Source organism: Capsaspora owczarzaki, assembly GCF_000151315.2.
Source record: "Capsaspora owczarzaki ATCC 30864 unplaced genomic scaffold supercont2.9, whole genome shotgun sequence".
In the NCBI taxonomy this organism is placed as follows: Eukaryota; class Filasterea; order Ministeriida; family Capsasporidae; genus Capsaspora; species Capsaspora owczarzaki.
The window spans coordinates 890,503-906,895 of record NW_011887300.1 but is presented as its reverse complement, the minus strand read 5'-3'; the positions used below and the strand labels follow the sequence as shown (position 1 = coordinate 906,895).

At 55.8% G+C, this 16,393-nt stretch overlaps 3 protein-coding genes across 3 annotated transcripts; 2 read left to right on the top strand and 1 right to left on the bottom strand.

The window, feature by feature from the left end:
* Positions 1 to 111: 111 nt before the first annotated feature.
* Positions 112 to 11,104, bottom strand: CAOG_08908 (hypothetical protein; the record flags this gene model as incomplete). Its single annotated transcript, XM_011272268.1, has 13 exons — positions 112 to 4,605; positions 4,749 to 4,859; positions 4,948 to 5,062; positions 5,160 to 5,470; positions 5,577 to 5,647; positions 5,776 to 6,008; positions 6,092 to 6,587; positions 7,504 to 7,514; positions 7,586 to 8,971; positions 9,136 to 9,656; positions 9,799 to 10,079; positions 10,245 to 10,395; positions 10,544 to 11,104. The coding sequence occupies 13 exons, from the start codon at positions 11,102 to 11,104 to the stop codon at positions 112 to 114; spliced, it is 8,742 nt and encodes a 2,913-aa protein (XP_011270570.1).
* A 525-nt stretch (positions 11,105 to 11,629) lies between these two features.
* CAOG_05662 (hypothetical protein) lies at positions 11,630 to 13,092 on the top strand (the record flags this gene model as incomplete). Its single annotated transcript, XM_004346285.2, has 3 exons — positions 11,630 to 11,663; positions 12,098 to 12,645; positions 12,754 to 13,092. The coding sequence occupies 3 exons, from the start codon at positions 11,630 to 11,632 to the stop codon at positions 13,090 to 13,092; spliced, it is 921 nt and encodes a 306-aa protein (XP_004346335.2).
* A 925-nt stretch (positions 13,093 to 14,017) lies between these two features.
* CAOG_05661 (hypothetical protein) lies at positions 14,018 to 16,196 on the top strand (the record flags this gene model as incomplete). Its single annotated transcript, XM_004346284.1, has 2 exons — positions 14,018 to 14,313; positions 14,357 to 16,196. 2 exons carry the CDS (start codon positions 14,018 to 14,020, stop codon positions 16,194 to 16,196), a joined length of 2,136 nt encoding a protein of 711 aa, XP_004346334.1.
* Between the last annotated feature and the right edge of the window lie 197 nt (positions 16,197 to 16,393).

The window sequence follows — 16,393 nt, the reverse complement described above, 5'->3', positions numbered from 1 at the left end:
GACAGAGACTGCACCCTTCTTCGCATCAAGCATGCAAGGACAGGCGCAAGGAGAAAAAAGCGAAAAAAAAAATAAAGCGCGCGCACGCTTCTTCAATTGGTGTTGCGCATCTCAGCGACGAGACGAATAATAGCGACCACGATCGTCATAGTACTGCTGCTGCTGCTGCTGCTGCTGCTGTGGCATGGCACCAGCTGGTGGATATGCGGGTGCCACGCCTGCCATGGGGAAGAACGGAGGGAAGGCACCAGGTTGCTGAGACTGCGGCTGCGGCTGCTGCTGGGGCAAGTAAGGATAGCCAGCCGGCGGGTAAGCCATAGGTGCTCCCGGAGCGTACGGTGCGCCGAACGGGAAGGGTTGGATTGGCTGCATCGGCTGCATTGGTGGCTGCACTTGAGGCTGTTGTCGACTCGGGTGAACAAACGACTGGCCTGGGGTGGCCGCAGCAGCTGCAGCAGTAGCGCCGACGGGCATGGCGGAGTACAGTCCACTTGACGCAGGCAGCATGGAACTCGAGTGGGAAGAGGCAGAAGAGGCAGTGGAGTGGTGCGGCTGGGGGTGCACCCGGGATGGCTGCGAGTGCGCGTGGCGCTGTTGATTGCTGGAAGGAGTGGGATCGTTAAAGTGGACCTTGAACCACGCAATCAACTTGGCGATCAGGGCAAAGCCATGACCACGGAACCGGAAGCCATCGGGTGTGAGGCTGACATACTCGTGGCGCACACTGTGGGAGGGCAAATAGGCCAGCAGCAAGCGACCGGGTTTGTCGGGCACCAGTGCGAGCTTGTACGGGATGCGACCGCTCTGCGCTGCCTTCTCCTCGCGCAGCGACTGATCGATTTCAGGCACTGGAGCGTTCGTCCAGAACTTTGCGCTGCGCGCGTCCTGCAGCAGGTTGAACATTGGCGAGACGTGGCGAGCAAGGATTTCGTCCAAATCATCAAAGCGCTCCTTGCCAATGTACAGCTCACGGCCAAGTTCAGTAGGACTGGGCTTGTTTTGCTCGACAACCTCCAGATGCTGGTAAACACCCTCAGCCAAGCGCCAAGTCACGACCAACGAGTCGCCACCCTTCGAGGACGGGCGGATGATGACATCGCCGTCATGGCCAGCCTTGAGCAGCGCCAAGGCTTTGCGCAAGTCAACATTCTTGAAGCGACCGTGCTGGATGGTGCGTGGGACGTACGTGGCGCGCTTGGCCAGCCGGCGGGCACGCGCTCTCGCCTGCTCCTGATCAAACTTTTCGCAATCGAGGTCGTAGAAGGTGTCGCGACGAGGTGTAAAGACGCCGGATGTGTTTTGCAGGTCGGAGGACTTGGAGGTGAGGTCTGCAGTCATGTTCAGCTTGTTGACTCGCGTGATTCGCGCGTGCACGTGCTGCCCAGGACGGACATAGTCACTCGGGTTTTCGACACGCGAATCGCTCAAACGAGAAATGCCGATAAAGCCAATCATGCCATTGTCCAAACGAACACGCACACTCTTTTCTTGCAGTGAGACGACAGTGCAGTCCACAAGCATGCCTTCCCACAGAGTGGCGTCGGACTCTCCCGTAACCAACGTGAACTTGTCGTCGTCCGACAACGGACGGAAAGGAGGTCGCGAATCGACACCGTGGTACGTGAGCTCAGACCGAATGTCGTACAGAGTGGTCCGAATGCGTTTTCCGACGTGTGCGGCCTCCATGTGCTGTGCATAGTGGTCGAGATCGACCTCGTTCAGCTTTTGTCGCTGGCGCAGCAGCTCTTCCACGTGGTGAGACGGGGCGCGCTCGTCAATCGTGTCATAGTCGAGGGCGTCTCGAGCAATCTTTCGAGCTACATCGTAGTTTTCAGGATGAATCAGGGTCGTGTCCAAGATGTCAATGTACGAAGAAGGCTCGCCTGCGTCCTCGTCAGGGTCGCTCACTCCAAAGATGCGCAAAAAGCCAATGCAGTTCATCAGGACGGTTGGGCCAAGATTGCCCGTCAACCCGATCGCTTCGCGGCTGCGTGGTCGACCGCCTGCCGCCTTGATGGCCTCCAGCAGTGCAGGTGCCTTTCGCGGACCCAAGCCGGCAACAAACTGGAGCGTGCTGGCCGTGTGCGGGTGCAGCAGCGCTTGGGTCATGTCGACACCGACGAGCGCAACATTGTCGATCAAAACTTGAATCAAAGCAGGGCGCAGTGCCGTCGTCGGGATGATGGATTGCAACGGATGCAGTCGTAGCAAGGTCAGCTCGTCTTCGATGGCCACGCCCGAGTGACTCAGCACAAGGGAAGACGCCGCGCGGACGTTGGCGCCAGCCATTGTGCCCGTGCCGAACGAGCCGCCGTTTCCACCCACCAGCGTTGCGCCTTCCACGCAAAGCGAGGCGATTTCTGTGAGAGGGTCTTGCAGGCGACGGCCGACGGAAATGGCGCGTCGTAGGAGTGGAGGGTAGTCGGGAAATTCGCGCGCAAAGCGGGCAGTGTTTTCCTTGAGCAGGGCTGCCGCCATGTCGACAAGCTGGACGGCCACCGAGCTGACAAACGGATACTCGTCCGAGGGAATATCGCGCAGACAGCGCTCAAGAAGATCCTTGTTGCGACGGTACTCGAGACGGTCGAGGCCCAGAGCGATGGCGTGAGGACGCTTGGACACAATCATGCTCTTCAAGCGATCCAGTTCTTCTTCACGCACACGAGCCGATTCGGATGTGAAATCGCCCTCGCTCACGCGCTTCAAAAAGTGTTGGAGCCGAGCAAAGTCGAGCACCCGTCCGTTTCCATCGAGCATGACTGCAAAGGAAGGCGTGTCTTGCGAACCAGGCACAACGGCGAGGACACGCGCGCCCTTTTCCAGACCGTCGTCAATCTCCATCTCTTCGTGGATGCCAGATTTACGTCCGCTTCGAGACGACTTGTGCGAGCGATTGCGCCGTTCGTCGTCATCCTCGTCAGAATCGCTGTTGTTGGCTTCATCATCATCGTCCAGATCAAAGGACTCTGACTCCCAGCTCTTCTTCTTGGCCTTGTTGAGTCGACTGGAAGTGTCTCCCGTCGTGGTGCGACGATAGACACGAGTGGTGCGCGGGAATGGCCCAACTCGAACCAGCTCGTTGAGGGCGGCTGCGCACTTGGATGCGACAAACTGAATCGCGCGGTCTTCCAGCTGCACACGAATTTCGCGCTCGATGCGCGGCAAAAGCAAGAGTTGGAGCGCCCCGACCAGAATCATGCGCCGTTGCTCATTCCACAAGTTGGCCGTCTCAGAAACGCCAGTGTCGCAAAAGAAGCTGTCAAAGAGGGCAAACAATCGTGTCTTTCGCACAGATTCCGCCGCTGAAAGCAAAGACGTTTGGATGGTGGCGGGAACAAACTTGGGAAGACTCGAAGTCGCTGCTCCGACAGGAGCAGCTGCCTCTGCCGCGTCCACTGCGGCGCGTGCTTTGCGATCGGCTTCCACTTGGCGATCCTCCTCCGCTCGGTTCTCGGCCTCGGTGAGCGGCAGACCAAAGTAGAGCTGCAGCAGTCCCTCCTTCTCGGCCTTGAGCATCAGCAGGAATTGCTCGTCCTTGAAGGAGGAGAAGGGCTTTTTGGTAATGTACTTGAACGGCGCGTACTGGTGCGATTCGTCAAGTTCTCGTGCTCCGCGCGGGGTCGGCCGCACGGAGAGGTAGCCACGCTCGGTCATGTGCTGGCGCACGACGGTGCGAATGACCGGGTCGCACGCAATTTCCTGGGCTGTTGCCATGCGCACCGCCGAGAGAACCGTCTCAGCGCTGGAAAAGCCATGCCGTCCGGTTGCATACTCTTGAGCAGCAGTCGTCGGGGTTTCAACAGGAGACTCGGGCGGATAGTGGGCCTGGTAGTCCTGGCGAAGATTTTCAGCAAGCTGCTCGACGGCGAGACAGAACTGACGTTGGAGGCGCAGCAAGCCAGCCTCACGCGCCACAAGGTGTTGGTCTCGCTGCACGGGCTTTTTCGTGAATGGTGCGTCTCGGGCTGCGTCTGCGGCCGATCGCTTGGCACGAATGTTTGCCAGAGCGTCGCCAAAGTGCAGATTGAGGTGGTCTGTAATGTCGTCCACCTCAAGAGGAACATGCGACTCGGTCAAGAGATGCAAGGCTCGCTCCACCAAGTCCAATCCGTGGTTGACATTGGCTGAGCGCTCGCGATCTTCCGATGAGCCTGCAGTCGATCCGAGCTCAAAGTTGGACTGCGACTCAAGACTCTGGTTGAGGGCCGTCGAAGCAGCAATCAGCGCCTCTTGCAAGTAAGAGCGCAAGTCGACCAATCCCTTCTGGACGGATCGCTTTCGACGAACAAGCGCCGACCAAACCACGTCTTGCGCGTAAATCTTCCAAAGCTCGGGCGTTTGGATTTCGGTCTCGATATACTCTTTGCGGAACTTGGCGATAAATGGCACCTCCATGCCCTGGTTGCGAATTAAATCAAGCGCCGCCTGGATTTTGGGCTTCATGGTGGCCGCATCATAGTCGGTCGACTGCGACTCTGAGCTCCACTGCGACCCAGAGAGAGGGAGGAAGACTTGTCGGAAAATCCAGTCGGCTTCAGAGACAAGCTCATTCTCGCCCTCCCAAGCGTTCTGCTGCGTCTTTGACGCGAATAGCATCGTCCAAGTCTGTTTGGAACGATGATGCGAGGAGAGATGGCTCGAGAACCTGACAAAGACTCGGGTATTGAGTAAACCACACAAAAAGAGTCGATTTTCAAAACAATGACAGTTGAAGGACAGATGACACGATAAGCGAGAGAGTTCGGTACCTCTGACAATTGCGCTTGCACTTTGGGTTTGGGCTGTCGTTTGGCGCGATATTCCTCGAGACGCTGTTGGCGTTGCTCTTCATCGAGACCCTCCTGCTGGGTATCAATTTCCTAAAAGTCAAAATCGACCGAGAGTAAGGATTACGATGTCAAAGAGGACAGCGGCAGGATTGGTGTCGCGCTGAAGGAAAAACCCTACCAGCTGTTCTTCGTCCTGCTCGTCGAAAAAGTCGTCATCGGCGTCCAAGTCCTCCGACGTCATGTACTTGAGGTAATCTTCGCCGAAAATTTGAATGGCGGTTGCAATGTTGCTGCTGCTCGTAGTTGCAAGAAAGGGTTTTTTTTTTTCGAGAATCAGTGGCTTGCTGCGCAGAGTTCCAGCAAAACGAGCGACAAGTTGGGGTGACATACCTCAGTTGGCCCTTGCGATCGTCCAAAAAGTCTCGCTCGTCCTCTTCCGCTCGAGCATCATCCGCTGCCGCAGCAGCCGCAGCAGCAGCAGCATCATCGGCATCGGAACGGGAGGCGCGAGAAGCGGATTTTTGCACGGGCGCCTGAGGCCGCTTTTGCGGGCGCTGCGCACTCCCGCGCTCTTCTTCCTCGTCGTCCTCGTCGCTCATATCAAGGCCAAGATCATCGTCTGCTTGCGAAGCAGCAGTTGGACGCTCTGTGCGTGTTTGCTCGACGCCCTTAATGAAACGTTTGCGCGTGCGCGACGAGTGCTGGAAGGGTTCCCACGATCAAAGAGTCAGGCAACAACGGTTAATCGTGAGCACACAAAGAGGGGCTGAAAGAAATAAACGCCCACAGCGCACAAACGCAACGTACCGCGCCAAGAAGATCCACATTCTCCTGCACGAGTGCCAAATCATCGTCATCCAGATCAGGATAGTTGTCTTCTGTCAAGAGGGGGGGGTTTGCGAAATGGACGAGTTGGTATGTCTGAAACACAAGCAAAGCACAACAAAACGAAAATACAAAAAAAAAAAGGCAACGGAACACTCCAAGGAAAAAAAAAACCCCTCACCTCGCGGCTTGCGTGCATTTGTCTCTTCACCAGACCCTTCTTCTTCTTCTTCTTCTTCGCTGTCATTCCCCGAGCCCTCTTGATCATCGGAGCGACGCTTTTTCGAGGATTGGCGAGCCTCCTGATCGCTGCCCGCGGCGTCTTCGTCGGAATCACGGCGACGCTTTTCAGTTGTACGAGGCTCTTGCTCGTCCTCGGACTCTGGAGCAGCAGTTGCGGATTCAGGTTCGTCTCTGTATGCAACGAGGAGCATAGTGGACGATCAGACATTGGAAACGCGGAATGCACAACAAGCAATTCCTCCCTCTCCACTCACTCGTCGTCACTCAGAATGGCACGTCGTTTGGGACGCTTGACTTCTTCCTTGGCTGACGACTTCTTCTTTGTCTTCTTTTCGTGTCGCTCCTTGCCATGGCGGTCGGCATGCTTGGTGCTGTGGCGGTCGTCCTTGTCGTTGCGGTGTTTCTTGGACTTGTGTTTGGCCGCCTCCTTGTCCTGGCCATCCTTGCTGTCATCGCCAGCAGCAGCACTGTCGTCCTCTTCGCCCTCGTCGTCCCCTGCATCGTCGTCATCGGCTTCAGAATCGTCTTCAGAGTCGTCTTCGTCGTCCGAGTCGTCCGAGTCGTCGTCGTCATCGTCGTCGTCCTCATCGCCAAAGTCATTGTCGTCTTCATCGTCGTCGTCATCATCGTTCGCATGGTGCCCTCGCTTGCGCGTTGCGTCGTCGTCGTCCTGGCCCTGGCTCTTGCCAAACGAGCGACTGACGCCCGTCGTCGACGCCACGAACGCCTTGAACAGATCGCGGTCTGACGCTGCGCAACACAACCCAAAGAAGCAAAAAACAAGCAGCCCCACGTTCAATGCAAGAGTGAGTTCCAGGCACGGACGCTCGGTGCAGAGAGAGACAGAGAGCGAGACAGAGTGAGGAACGGTTGCTATTGCGTTGCCATTGCGAAGAAGGTTGGCGCCACTCGTGCCGTCATCACGCCGTGCTGGACTTTCTGACTTGCTGCACTCATGCTAGCTCTGCGGTAACTGTCGTGTGTGCTTCGTGGTGGTCGTCGCGACAGTGTGGGTTCAAAGCTGAAGAAGCAAGAAAACAAAAAAAAAAAAAAAAAAAAAAAAAAAAAGGCGATCGTTGGATTTTGATTGAACTGGGTCGCGCAAGGGGATGCCGCGGGAGAAGAGGGGAGGGCAGGGAAGGCGTTTCGGGTGCGGGATCAGAAAGCATCCACAGGTGCTGGAGATGGAGAGGCGGGTGGCTGGATGCTCCAGTTGGGGCTGCAGCGCAGCAGACACGAACGAACGCAATGGAAATCCAGCACGGAAAAAAAAAAAAAAAAAAAAAAAAAAAAAAAAGGCTCAGGTTTTCGTTTCGTTACGCATTGGATCGAGTGAAGTCGCGATTGGATTTGGAACGCACGAGAATGTTGGGTTTGATAATAAATATTCAGCAAAAAGGAAAGGGAGCAATCAATTCATCGTGCAGAAGGGGCGAAAAGTCGAAATCACAATAAAGTCACTTGAAGTGAGTGAATTTTCAGTTCCTATCCTGTTCTCTGGTCTGTCTGGCCGACATCACCCATTGATGGTTGGAAAATCACATCATCAATCTAAAATTTTGGCCGAGGGGTGTTTTGGAGAAAGCGTGCGAGCCGAGCGATCGCACAAACACAAACACACGCCCAGAACATTGCCGCCTCGCCTTACTGAAGACTCGAAACGTACCAAGGAGTTTACTGCACAACAATCAGCGCCATCATGTCAATGACAGCGACGAGCGACACCAGAACACAAGCATCAAAGCAACTGAACGGTTTCTTCGACCACGATCTTGGCCGCGCGACGCTTGCGCAAAACCAACACGACCACAACCACCACGACAACCACCGCGACAACTCCACCAACAGCGCCACCGATGGCGGCAACGGGAGCAGAGCTTGCGTCGCTGGGGTCACCACCTGGTGCATTTGTCGCGCTTGTTCCCGCAACAGACATGACAGATTGGACGCTGGCACTCGATGCCGACATGGCGGATTGTACGCTGACACTCGATGGCGACACGGCGGATTTTGCGCTGGCACTGGATGCAGACATGGCAGATTTCGCGCTGGCACTCGATGCCGACACGGCGGATTGCACGCTGGCACTCGATGCCGACACGGCAGATTTCGCGCTGGCACTCGATGCCGACACGGCAGATTTCGCGCTGGCACTCGATGCCGACACGGCAGATTTCGCGCTAGCACTCGACGCCGACATGACAGATTGCACGCTGGCACTCGATACCGACATGACAGATTGCGCGCTGGCACTCGACACCGACATGACAGATCGCACGCTGGCACTCGACGCAGATATTATACTGTGACTCGCCAACGCGGCCGAGCGCGACGCGGTCGCGATGGATTGAATACTCGCTCGGGACACCGAAACAAGCCCTGCAAGATACTCGGCGGCTGTTAAGCACATGGTAAATGGCGCCGCCGAGATTGGGTACTCGGGCGAGCAGTGGTTCACCGGAACGCACCACCTCCACAAGCGGTCGCTGTAGATGCTTGTCGTGCCGCTTGTCGCGCACTGATCGGCCAGCACGCATGCATCAGTCTCCGGTAAGTAGTACAGATTCGTGGCCACGCAGGCGCACATGCCGCTGGTCACGTTCAGTGCGAGGGCGACGCTGCTGCACGCATCGCACGTGCTGTTCACAAAGTTGAGGCCCAGGCTGTGTGCAGCGCACTCTTCCGTGGAGAAGCAGCGGCGGTCGGCCACGCTCGCAAATGGAGTGGACGCAGAACACGACGATTCGGTCAGGTTGAGGCACTGGTGCGTTGGCACGTCGCCAAACAGACCTTCGGGGCACAGATCGATGCAAAGTGTGCCCAAAGCGAATGGGTAGGCGGCAGAGCACTGGCTTTGTGGCACGCAGAACCGCGTGAGCGGGTCGCCAAATGAATTGGGCGCAGTGCAATCTGCCGAGCTGACACAAGCAGAGGTCGAATTGTCCCAAAACAGACCCTGCTCGCAGGGGCGGCATTCGTTCGTGACAGCGTCGAGCCAAGGGAGGCTGACTGGGCAGTCGCTGACGCAAGCAGCGGCGATGGGATCGGCGACGAGACCAAACGGCAAGCACCCAACGCCAGGCACGCACTGGAAGTTCGGATTGGCGTACCCGTAGCCGTAGCATGACTGCAGGCTGAGAGGGAGGGGAAGTGGGTGAGGAAGAAGGTGAGTGAGTGCTGAAACAACCGCGGACCAACACGAAAACGGGGAGAGGAAAGGAGCTGTCGAAAGGGTCTCTTTGTCCAAATTGTTCAAGCCGATGCAAAAGTCACAAAAGTCGCAAAAGTCGACACGTACCACCGCGCCTCGGGCGCATACTGGAAGACAAACGGAGCGAGCGTGCACCCCAAAGTGCACGATGGCAGCGGCAGCGTGTCGGAATGATAGTACTGCGGGACGGAGTCGTCCGTGCAGTTCATGACCACGGGTCCCGGTATGTTGTGTTTCGATGGGTAGACAAAGTTTGGCAGCCGCGGGATGATCGATGACGCACAAAAGTCGGACACACTGGAACGCATCGGCAAGGATACGAAAGACATTGGGTGTGTGGACATGCGAACCTTGACCGAGCATGAGTTGTGGAGAACTACACTGGTGCGCGCCCCGGTCGAAAGAGTGAACATGACGTTGGCCTCACCCGTGTTGTTGATAAACTCTGTGTTTGCCACCGCAACAAACGAATCGCCGTAATAGTTGCTCACGAACATGGTGCCGCAATTGGTGAGGGAGGTACCGTTGCACCAGTTGTCAAGGAAGTGGGTGTCTTGCATCGACACGCCCGTAGTCGGGCCGTCTAGTACCACGCTCAGCGCAGAGCTCTAGGTGGAGGCGACAACAAGCAGCGTCGTTGGCAATAAAGGGGTGGGAAGAAAGGAAAGGGACGAACTGCGTGAGCAAAATGACAACAAAACAATCCACAACAATTCATGCAGATGACGCGTGAAATGAGTTGGCACGTACGCAAGTAGCTGTGAATGGCCCAGACAATACGTTGCCCACAAACCGCACGTTGCGGGTGACCAGCGTGCAGTCGTCCATGCCTGGCAGAGGCGCCATGAACGCGGAGACAGCACCGCCGCCGTTGCGCGTAATGTTCGAGTTGACGATGCGAAGATTGCTGTACTGTGTGTAAATGGCCCCGCCGTAGCTCGCAGCGTTCTGATCGAAAAGGCACGCGCTGAAGCGAACATCGGCCCACCCAATGACAGACGCGCCATCGCCGGATCCGCGGGACATACCAACTGTCAGGGGAGGGGCGGAGAGTGGGTCCCACACAGAAAAGGGGTATGAGTAGAAAAGAAAAAGTGCCCAGTCGAAAAACAAGACGAACCAAGACGAACAAGGAGCTGAAAAAAACAAAAGAAAGAGACACGCCACCAAAACAGAAACCAGACCTAGAAACTTACAGGCACCACCATATGTGGCACTGTTATTGGTAAAAGTGCATTGCGAGAATGTCATGCGAGAAACACTCGACTTATCCGTGTAGATGTGCAGGCGCACGGCGCCACCCGAGGAATATGAGATCCCGTAGGACACAGCACGGTTGTTCCGGAACTAGCATCGAAAGGAGCAGCAGAGTGACAAATGGATGAGAAACCGCAAAGTGAGCGCGAACGCAAAGCACAACATTTGACAGAAACCGCAAAGTGAGCGCGAACGCAAAGCACAACATTTGACAGCATTTGACAGGTCCACATGTTACCTGGCAGTTGATGAACGTCCAGTCCACAACGGCGACGGTCGAATACCCAACCCCAACGAAAACAGCCGCACCGCCGTTGCCGTTTGGGCGATACCCATTCTCAAAGATGAAGTCGATGATGGTGACATTGTACGTGCCGCCAGTCCTGCCACCATAGTCGCCAGCAAACAGGCCCTGAGCGCCATTGCCCAGAATCTTCACGGGCGACCCAGGCACGGACGAGCGGATGATGACATGCAGGCCGGAGACGGAAACCAGCGTGGTGCCAGTGCCAGTGTACTCGCCGGGGGGCATGCAGATGGTCTGCGGTGGCAGGGTGTTTGTTGTGCCGAGCGCTTGAAGAGCCGGGACGAGCGCGGCAAGCGACGTCACTGTCTGCACGCAAGCCACGAACGGCGGCACCATGACGACCTCGTCGCCGTACGAGCCACTGTGGTCGTCGTCGTTGGGGTTGGTCGCGCGCGCGCCCGTCACAGCGAGCAGCGCCACAAGCGCAAGCAGCAGGCTGGAGCGACTCAGAAACCCCACGCAGCACGGCCTAATAATTTTCGGTTTGAGCATTTGTATTGCTTTGGGGGACTGGCCTCGCGCGCTCTGGTTGGTCTCCTTAAAAGCTGCGGTGAAAAACAGAGCAACAGCGACAGAGAAGGAGGCCGAGAGACCAAGCAGACAGAAGAGAGCAAGCACGACCGAAACGTTTAAACAATCAAAAACAAAACCATAACAATCAAAAACACCTTTTTTTTCTGATTTTTTGGGGTTTTTTTCTCCCCTCCACTTTCTCGCTCTGTGGCGACACGAGGACACCGCAGGCTTCGTAATATGATGCTATACTTGCATTTGTATCGATTTATCGAGGAGAAGGGGCGAAAGGCCGAGATCACGCCGTACAGCAATAAGGTTGTCAGACTTTTCAGTTGCTGGTTTTTATTTTTGTGCTCCGGCACGCAGAAGCCGGCAGTCATGATTATTCTGGACGATATCTCACACAACGATGGATAGAAATACCATCGTCAATCTAAAATTTTGACCGGGGGTGTGATAGCACTTTGGAGAAAGCGTGAGGTGGCGTCGAGTTTGGCGCGAATGCGAAGCTGCCCAATCGAGTGGACGTGGCATGGTAATCCACCATCCAAGGAGTACAATGCACAAAGAATCATATTTTTGAGTTGAATTGAGCTGTGCCAGGGTCGCGCGGTACTCGATTGTACACTCTACCGACCATCAAACTGAGATGGTTGGCGCTGCACCTTTCGGACCAATCGACCGACGTTTACCCGGCCAACAGCTCTCAAGACCCAGCCCCATGAGATCCACAATCTCACACAAGCTGTGTTACGAGGATTTAGTGCATTCGAGTGGATGTGGATGCACCTGCTTTCGCAACTACCCTCCAGCTGTGTTGCTCAGCACGACCAGCACCATTCTCTCTCCACCAGCCCTTCTCTTGCATGTGCAATTCGATTGCCCAAACAATATTTCATCGTCCATGCAAATACAAACTCGATCGCGTTTTCACTCTCACTCTCACTCTCTCTTTTTGGTGGTCAATGGGGGTGCTCCAGCAGGTGCTCATCCTGCTCGTGTGCCGGGTGCCCGACCTCCTCCTCCTCCACAAGCGACACTTGGTTGCGTCGCCATTGTTCTGGGCTGGCCTGGACAATGCAGCGCATGGCCTGCTCGCCTTCATCCTCTGCTTCATTGCTGCGAACGGCTCGCTGTCGGGCCTCCTCGCGCTCAAGACCACCGCGTTCGCCCTGTTCCCTGCGTCATCGTCAACCAGCAGCAATAGTAATAGTACTAATAGCAATGCTAGCAGCAATAGCAATAGCAATAGCAATAGCAATAGCAGTAGCAGTAGCTCGTCAGCGTCGTCAGCGTCGTCCTCGTATCAGCCGCATACAGCTGTCAATCTGAGCCATCTCCATCCGTCAACGCCAGTCGGCGTGCTGGCAATGATACAGGCTCCGTTTGTCTTCCTGGCAAGTCCGCGTGCCAAGGTGCTGTTTGCTGGACCGGTCGGGTTGGCCATTCTGTCTGCGTTCCTCGGCTGTGCAATGGACCTCGACCACTTTATCACTGCGCGGTCGATGCGAATTCAGGTATAGAAATCAATCCATGTGTTGTGTTGGGAGAGGAACCCAAAAACAAGGGTGTCGCATCTCAATCCATCTCACTCGAACATTGTCAACTTGTGCGCTTTTGCTTAGGACGCGACAAGTCTGCCACGACGACCATTCGCACATTCAGTCACCTTTGCGGTCGCGTTCGCAATAGCTGCGTACATGGTGCCAACCATCCTGCAGCGAATTCACCGGCAGCCACAGAGCGACCTCCCAACGCAGCTTTTCGGGGTCGTTTTGGTTGCCATGCTCTCGCACCAAATACGGGATGGATCGCGACGGGGTCTGTGGGTTCCTCCCTTTGGCGAAACAGCTCCTCTCCCGTTGATTGTCTATCTTGGGCTCGAGCTCTTGCTTCCAGTGGTAATGCGACCCATCTTTGCCAGGCGCATTTCGATTGCCGCGCCGCTCATGACTTCAGTTTAGCTTAGTGGTTCGCTGCGGATATTTTCCCCCCCCCGCTCTGTATCGGCAGACAGTCAGACTGCTGAGCGTATTTTGTGTTTCATCAGGACGTCGTCAACAGCACGTCGTGGACATACAGTCACTGTCCTTGTTCTTTCATGCTTCAGTTTTGTGCTCTTTGTTTGTGTTTCGTTTTAATTTATCAGTTTTCAGAGAGTTTCAGTCTTGTCAAAGCCACACCAATTCCAACTTGTCACTTTTCGTGAAGGCGACACAATTGTGTGAACAGAGTCTAAAGCTTGCCTGAACACGGGAGAGCGCTAGCAATAAAGCGACCATAGAGTCTCATATCCGACAAAAAGAAATTCGAATCGCAATTCTTTGGCAAATGCGCGGGGGTGAACATCCACCTGCCAACCTTCGCGCATTTGTCGCAGGATTGGAGCACTTGCTGGCCAGATCGTCACAAGCTCGGTGGTCGAGCCGACGAAAGTGGGTTTCGCAGCGCATGTGTATCGAACAGTACCTTGCTCATCTCGGACAATCACATCAACAGCCAGAGGGGTAGTGTAGGCGTCGAAATTGTACTTCCGGTCACGAAGCACTTGAATTACTTTCACTCGGATTGAAGTGTCACTGATGCCTCGAACTCTACTGATCGTGATCAAAGATTCACACCAGGAATCAATGTGTGCGCTGACTCGTGGAATTGCCCGAAAACCCGGCTGGACGCAGCGACGAAATAGAGCAGAGTGATGTGTCGACTTGTTCCACCAAAGCGGCATCCTCAGAAACCTCTGTGTTTACGCTACATTAGTGGCGAGGCGGGGAATGGGTCACTCTTTCGCAAGTAAACCAAGCAGACACTCTTTATTTTGTCTCCTTTTTATTTTTTCCTTTTCGAAATTCTATTTCGTTGAACGTCGTTGCTCAGAATTTCGCACACATGCCGATTATCACGGTCGAGTACGCGCATCCGCAGTCGCCCTTCCCAGGCCTGCTGGTCGACCCAGCCCTCTCTGGCGCTAGCTCTGCCAACCTGGAACGCGTGGGGAGGTCCAAGGCGGTTGCTGTGCTGCGTTCGCTGCCTTCGAGCCCGCTTTCGCCCGGTTGCGTTGTTTTCATCCCGGGCTCGCCAGCGCCTTCCTACCACTCTGTCGCCCTCCTTCCCTTCTCACAGTCACCATCAACGCTGCCGTCCGAATCAACGTCCAGCACTCTGACACTCATTTCCAGCAGCACGTCCGGCGACACCCTTTCCAATCCCACTCACGGCAGCAACCAGCAACGCAATCGAAGGAGCAGCAGCAGCGGAAGACGAACAAAAGCGAAAGGAAGAAGAAGAAGACCAGGAAGCAGACGAAGACGAATTGAACGATGACGATCTTCCTCAGGAGCGCGTTTCGCTCTTGTCGCGCGAGGCCTCCATTCGAAGTCTCCCTCCGTCCTACTCCGAGTCTGGAATGTCCCCACTGAATCTCGCAGTGCAGCGGCTGCGACGCGGATTTATGGCGGCGGGAAGAAGCAGCGGCGGCAGCCAACGAACAAGCGGCACCAGCACGCCCGCACCTCCTTACACCCCTACCAACCACTTTCCCGAGCTCCTCTTTGCCCTGACTCAGCGCCAGCAGCAGCAACAACAACAACAGCAACAACCACAGCAAGAGCAACAACAACAACAACAACAGCAAGAGCAACAGCGTTCGCAACAGCAACAGCGCCAGGACGAAGAAGAACGCCGGCAAACTCCGACAACGGTCAACTCCAATTCGCAAATCGCTTCGTCGGCGTCGTCGGCGTCGTCGGCGTCGTCGTCCTCCCAGAGCGCGCTGGAGCAGTCGCCGAGCCTTCAGCTGCAGCTGTCACGCTACTATCCATTCATGTGCGCAGCAGCGAGCCCGACGGACTCGGACGGACGGAATCGCTTGCTACTGGTGCCGGGGAGTATGCCGACGAGTCATCGGTCGCTAGGTCCGTATTCGCGAGAGGTGTTGGCATCCACAGCCATTTCGCCCACCCAGCTCGCCGCGTTCCGAGCCAAGGCCGATGCTGCACGAGAGGCAGACCGCGAGGCTCGCGAAGCTCTGGTCATGTCCTCGATTCGCAACGAGGAGCGCAAGGATCGCTTTTGGGGAGCGTCGCTCAACGTGAATTTGCTCATCGTCATCAACGCCATCTCGGCTGTCGCTCTCATCGTGTCATTCTACATGAGTGGTGGAGTCAACATGTCACCCGATTACCATGGCGCGGTCGCGCCGTTCGCCGATTACTTTGTCACGAAATACCCAACCTTGCTCGTGCCTGGATCGGCAGCCTTTTTCGTGTGGTACGCCGTGTTGCTCGGAGTCTTTGTCTTTGCCATGTACCCGTTGATTTTCAGCGGACCCTCCGTCGATCTGAGTCTTCGCGCGGTGGGCATTTCGATGCCAATCGGCTGCGCCTTTCTTTGCGCGTGGTTTTTCGTCTGCGAGGCAGACGTGGACTATGCACCCGCCATTCTGATGTTTTGTGCCTGGGGCGCATTCATACCTGCGTGGATGCGCGTGCTTGGTCGATGCGATATTGAATTTCTCCAGCAAGACGACGCCGAGCTGCCTTCACCTGCACACGTCGCCTCGTTTGCCAGGTTGGTCCGAACCGGCACGCGCGTCCGCGTCGAAATGTCCGTTGCGCGGCTGCTCAACGTTCCACGCATGAGGCCCAACGTGAATTTCTGGTGCGCTCAGGTGCCAATCTGCCTCGTGAACGCCTGGTTGGGCGCGATGGCCATGATCAATGTTACCGTGCTGCTCCACCACCAGCTGGACTGTGCCTGGGGCAACGCGACGTGGTACTGCGGCATTATTGCAGGCTTTTTGTTTGTGCTGGGCTTGACGGCCGTCTACTCTTCGGACATGGTGTGCGGATTGACCTTTGCCCTGTTCCTCGTTGCCGTGTCGCAGCGAAGTGACCAAGACCAAGTCATGAATGTGCTGTGCCTGGTCTTTTCCATCATCCTCTTCATCGTCACCGCCGTGGCAGCCGTGTTCCACCTCTACCGGCTGGCCGAGGCCGTTCGTCGGTATCGACAGCGTGTGCTTGACGTCGCGCTCCAATCTCTCACCCCGGTCGAGGCCCAGGCCTAAGAAAAAAAAAAAAACACAATTCGGCGCATGATTCTGGTCCCTCCATGTGGATGAGTGTTTGTCTGTACATGCCGAAAAAGAAGCAGCAACAGTACCGGTGACTCGTTTTCGTTTGTGCCATGTATCAGTCGGTTTCGTGTAACATAGTCTGCATGCTTTCACTTTGAGTTGTCTTGCCCAGTCGGCTTTGTGCCAAA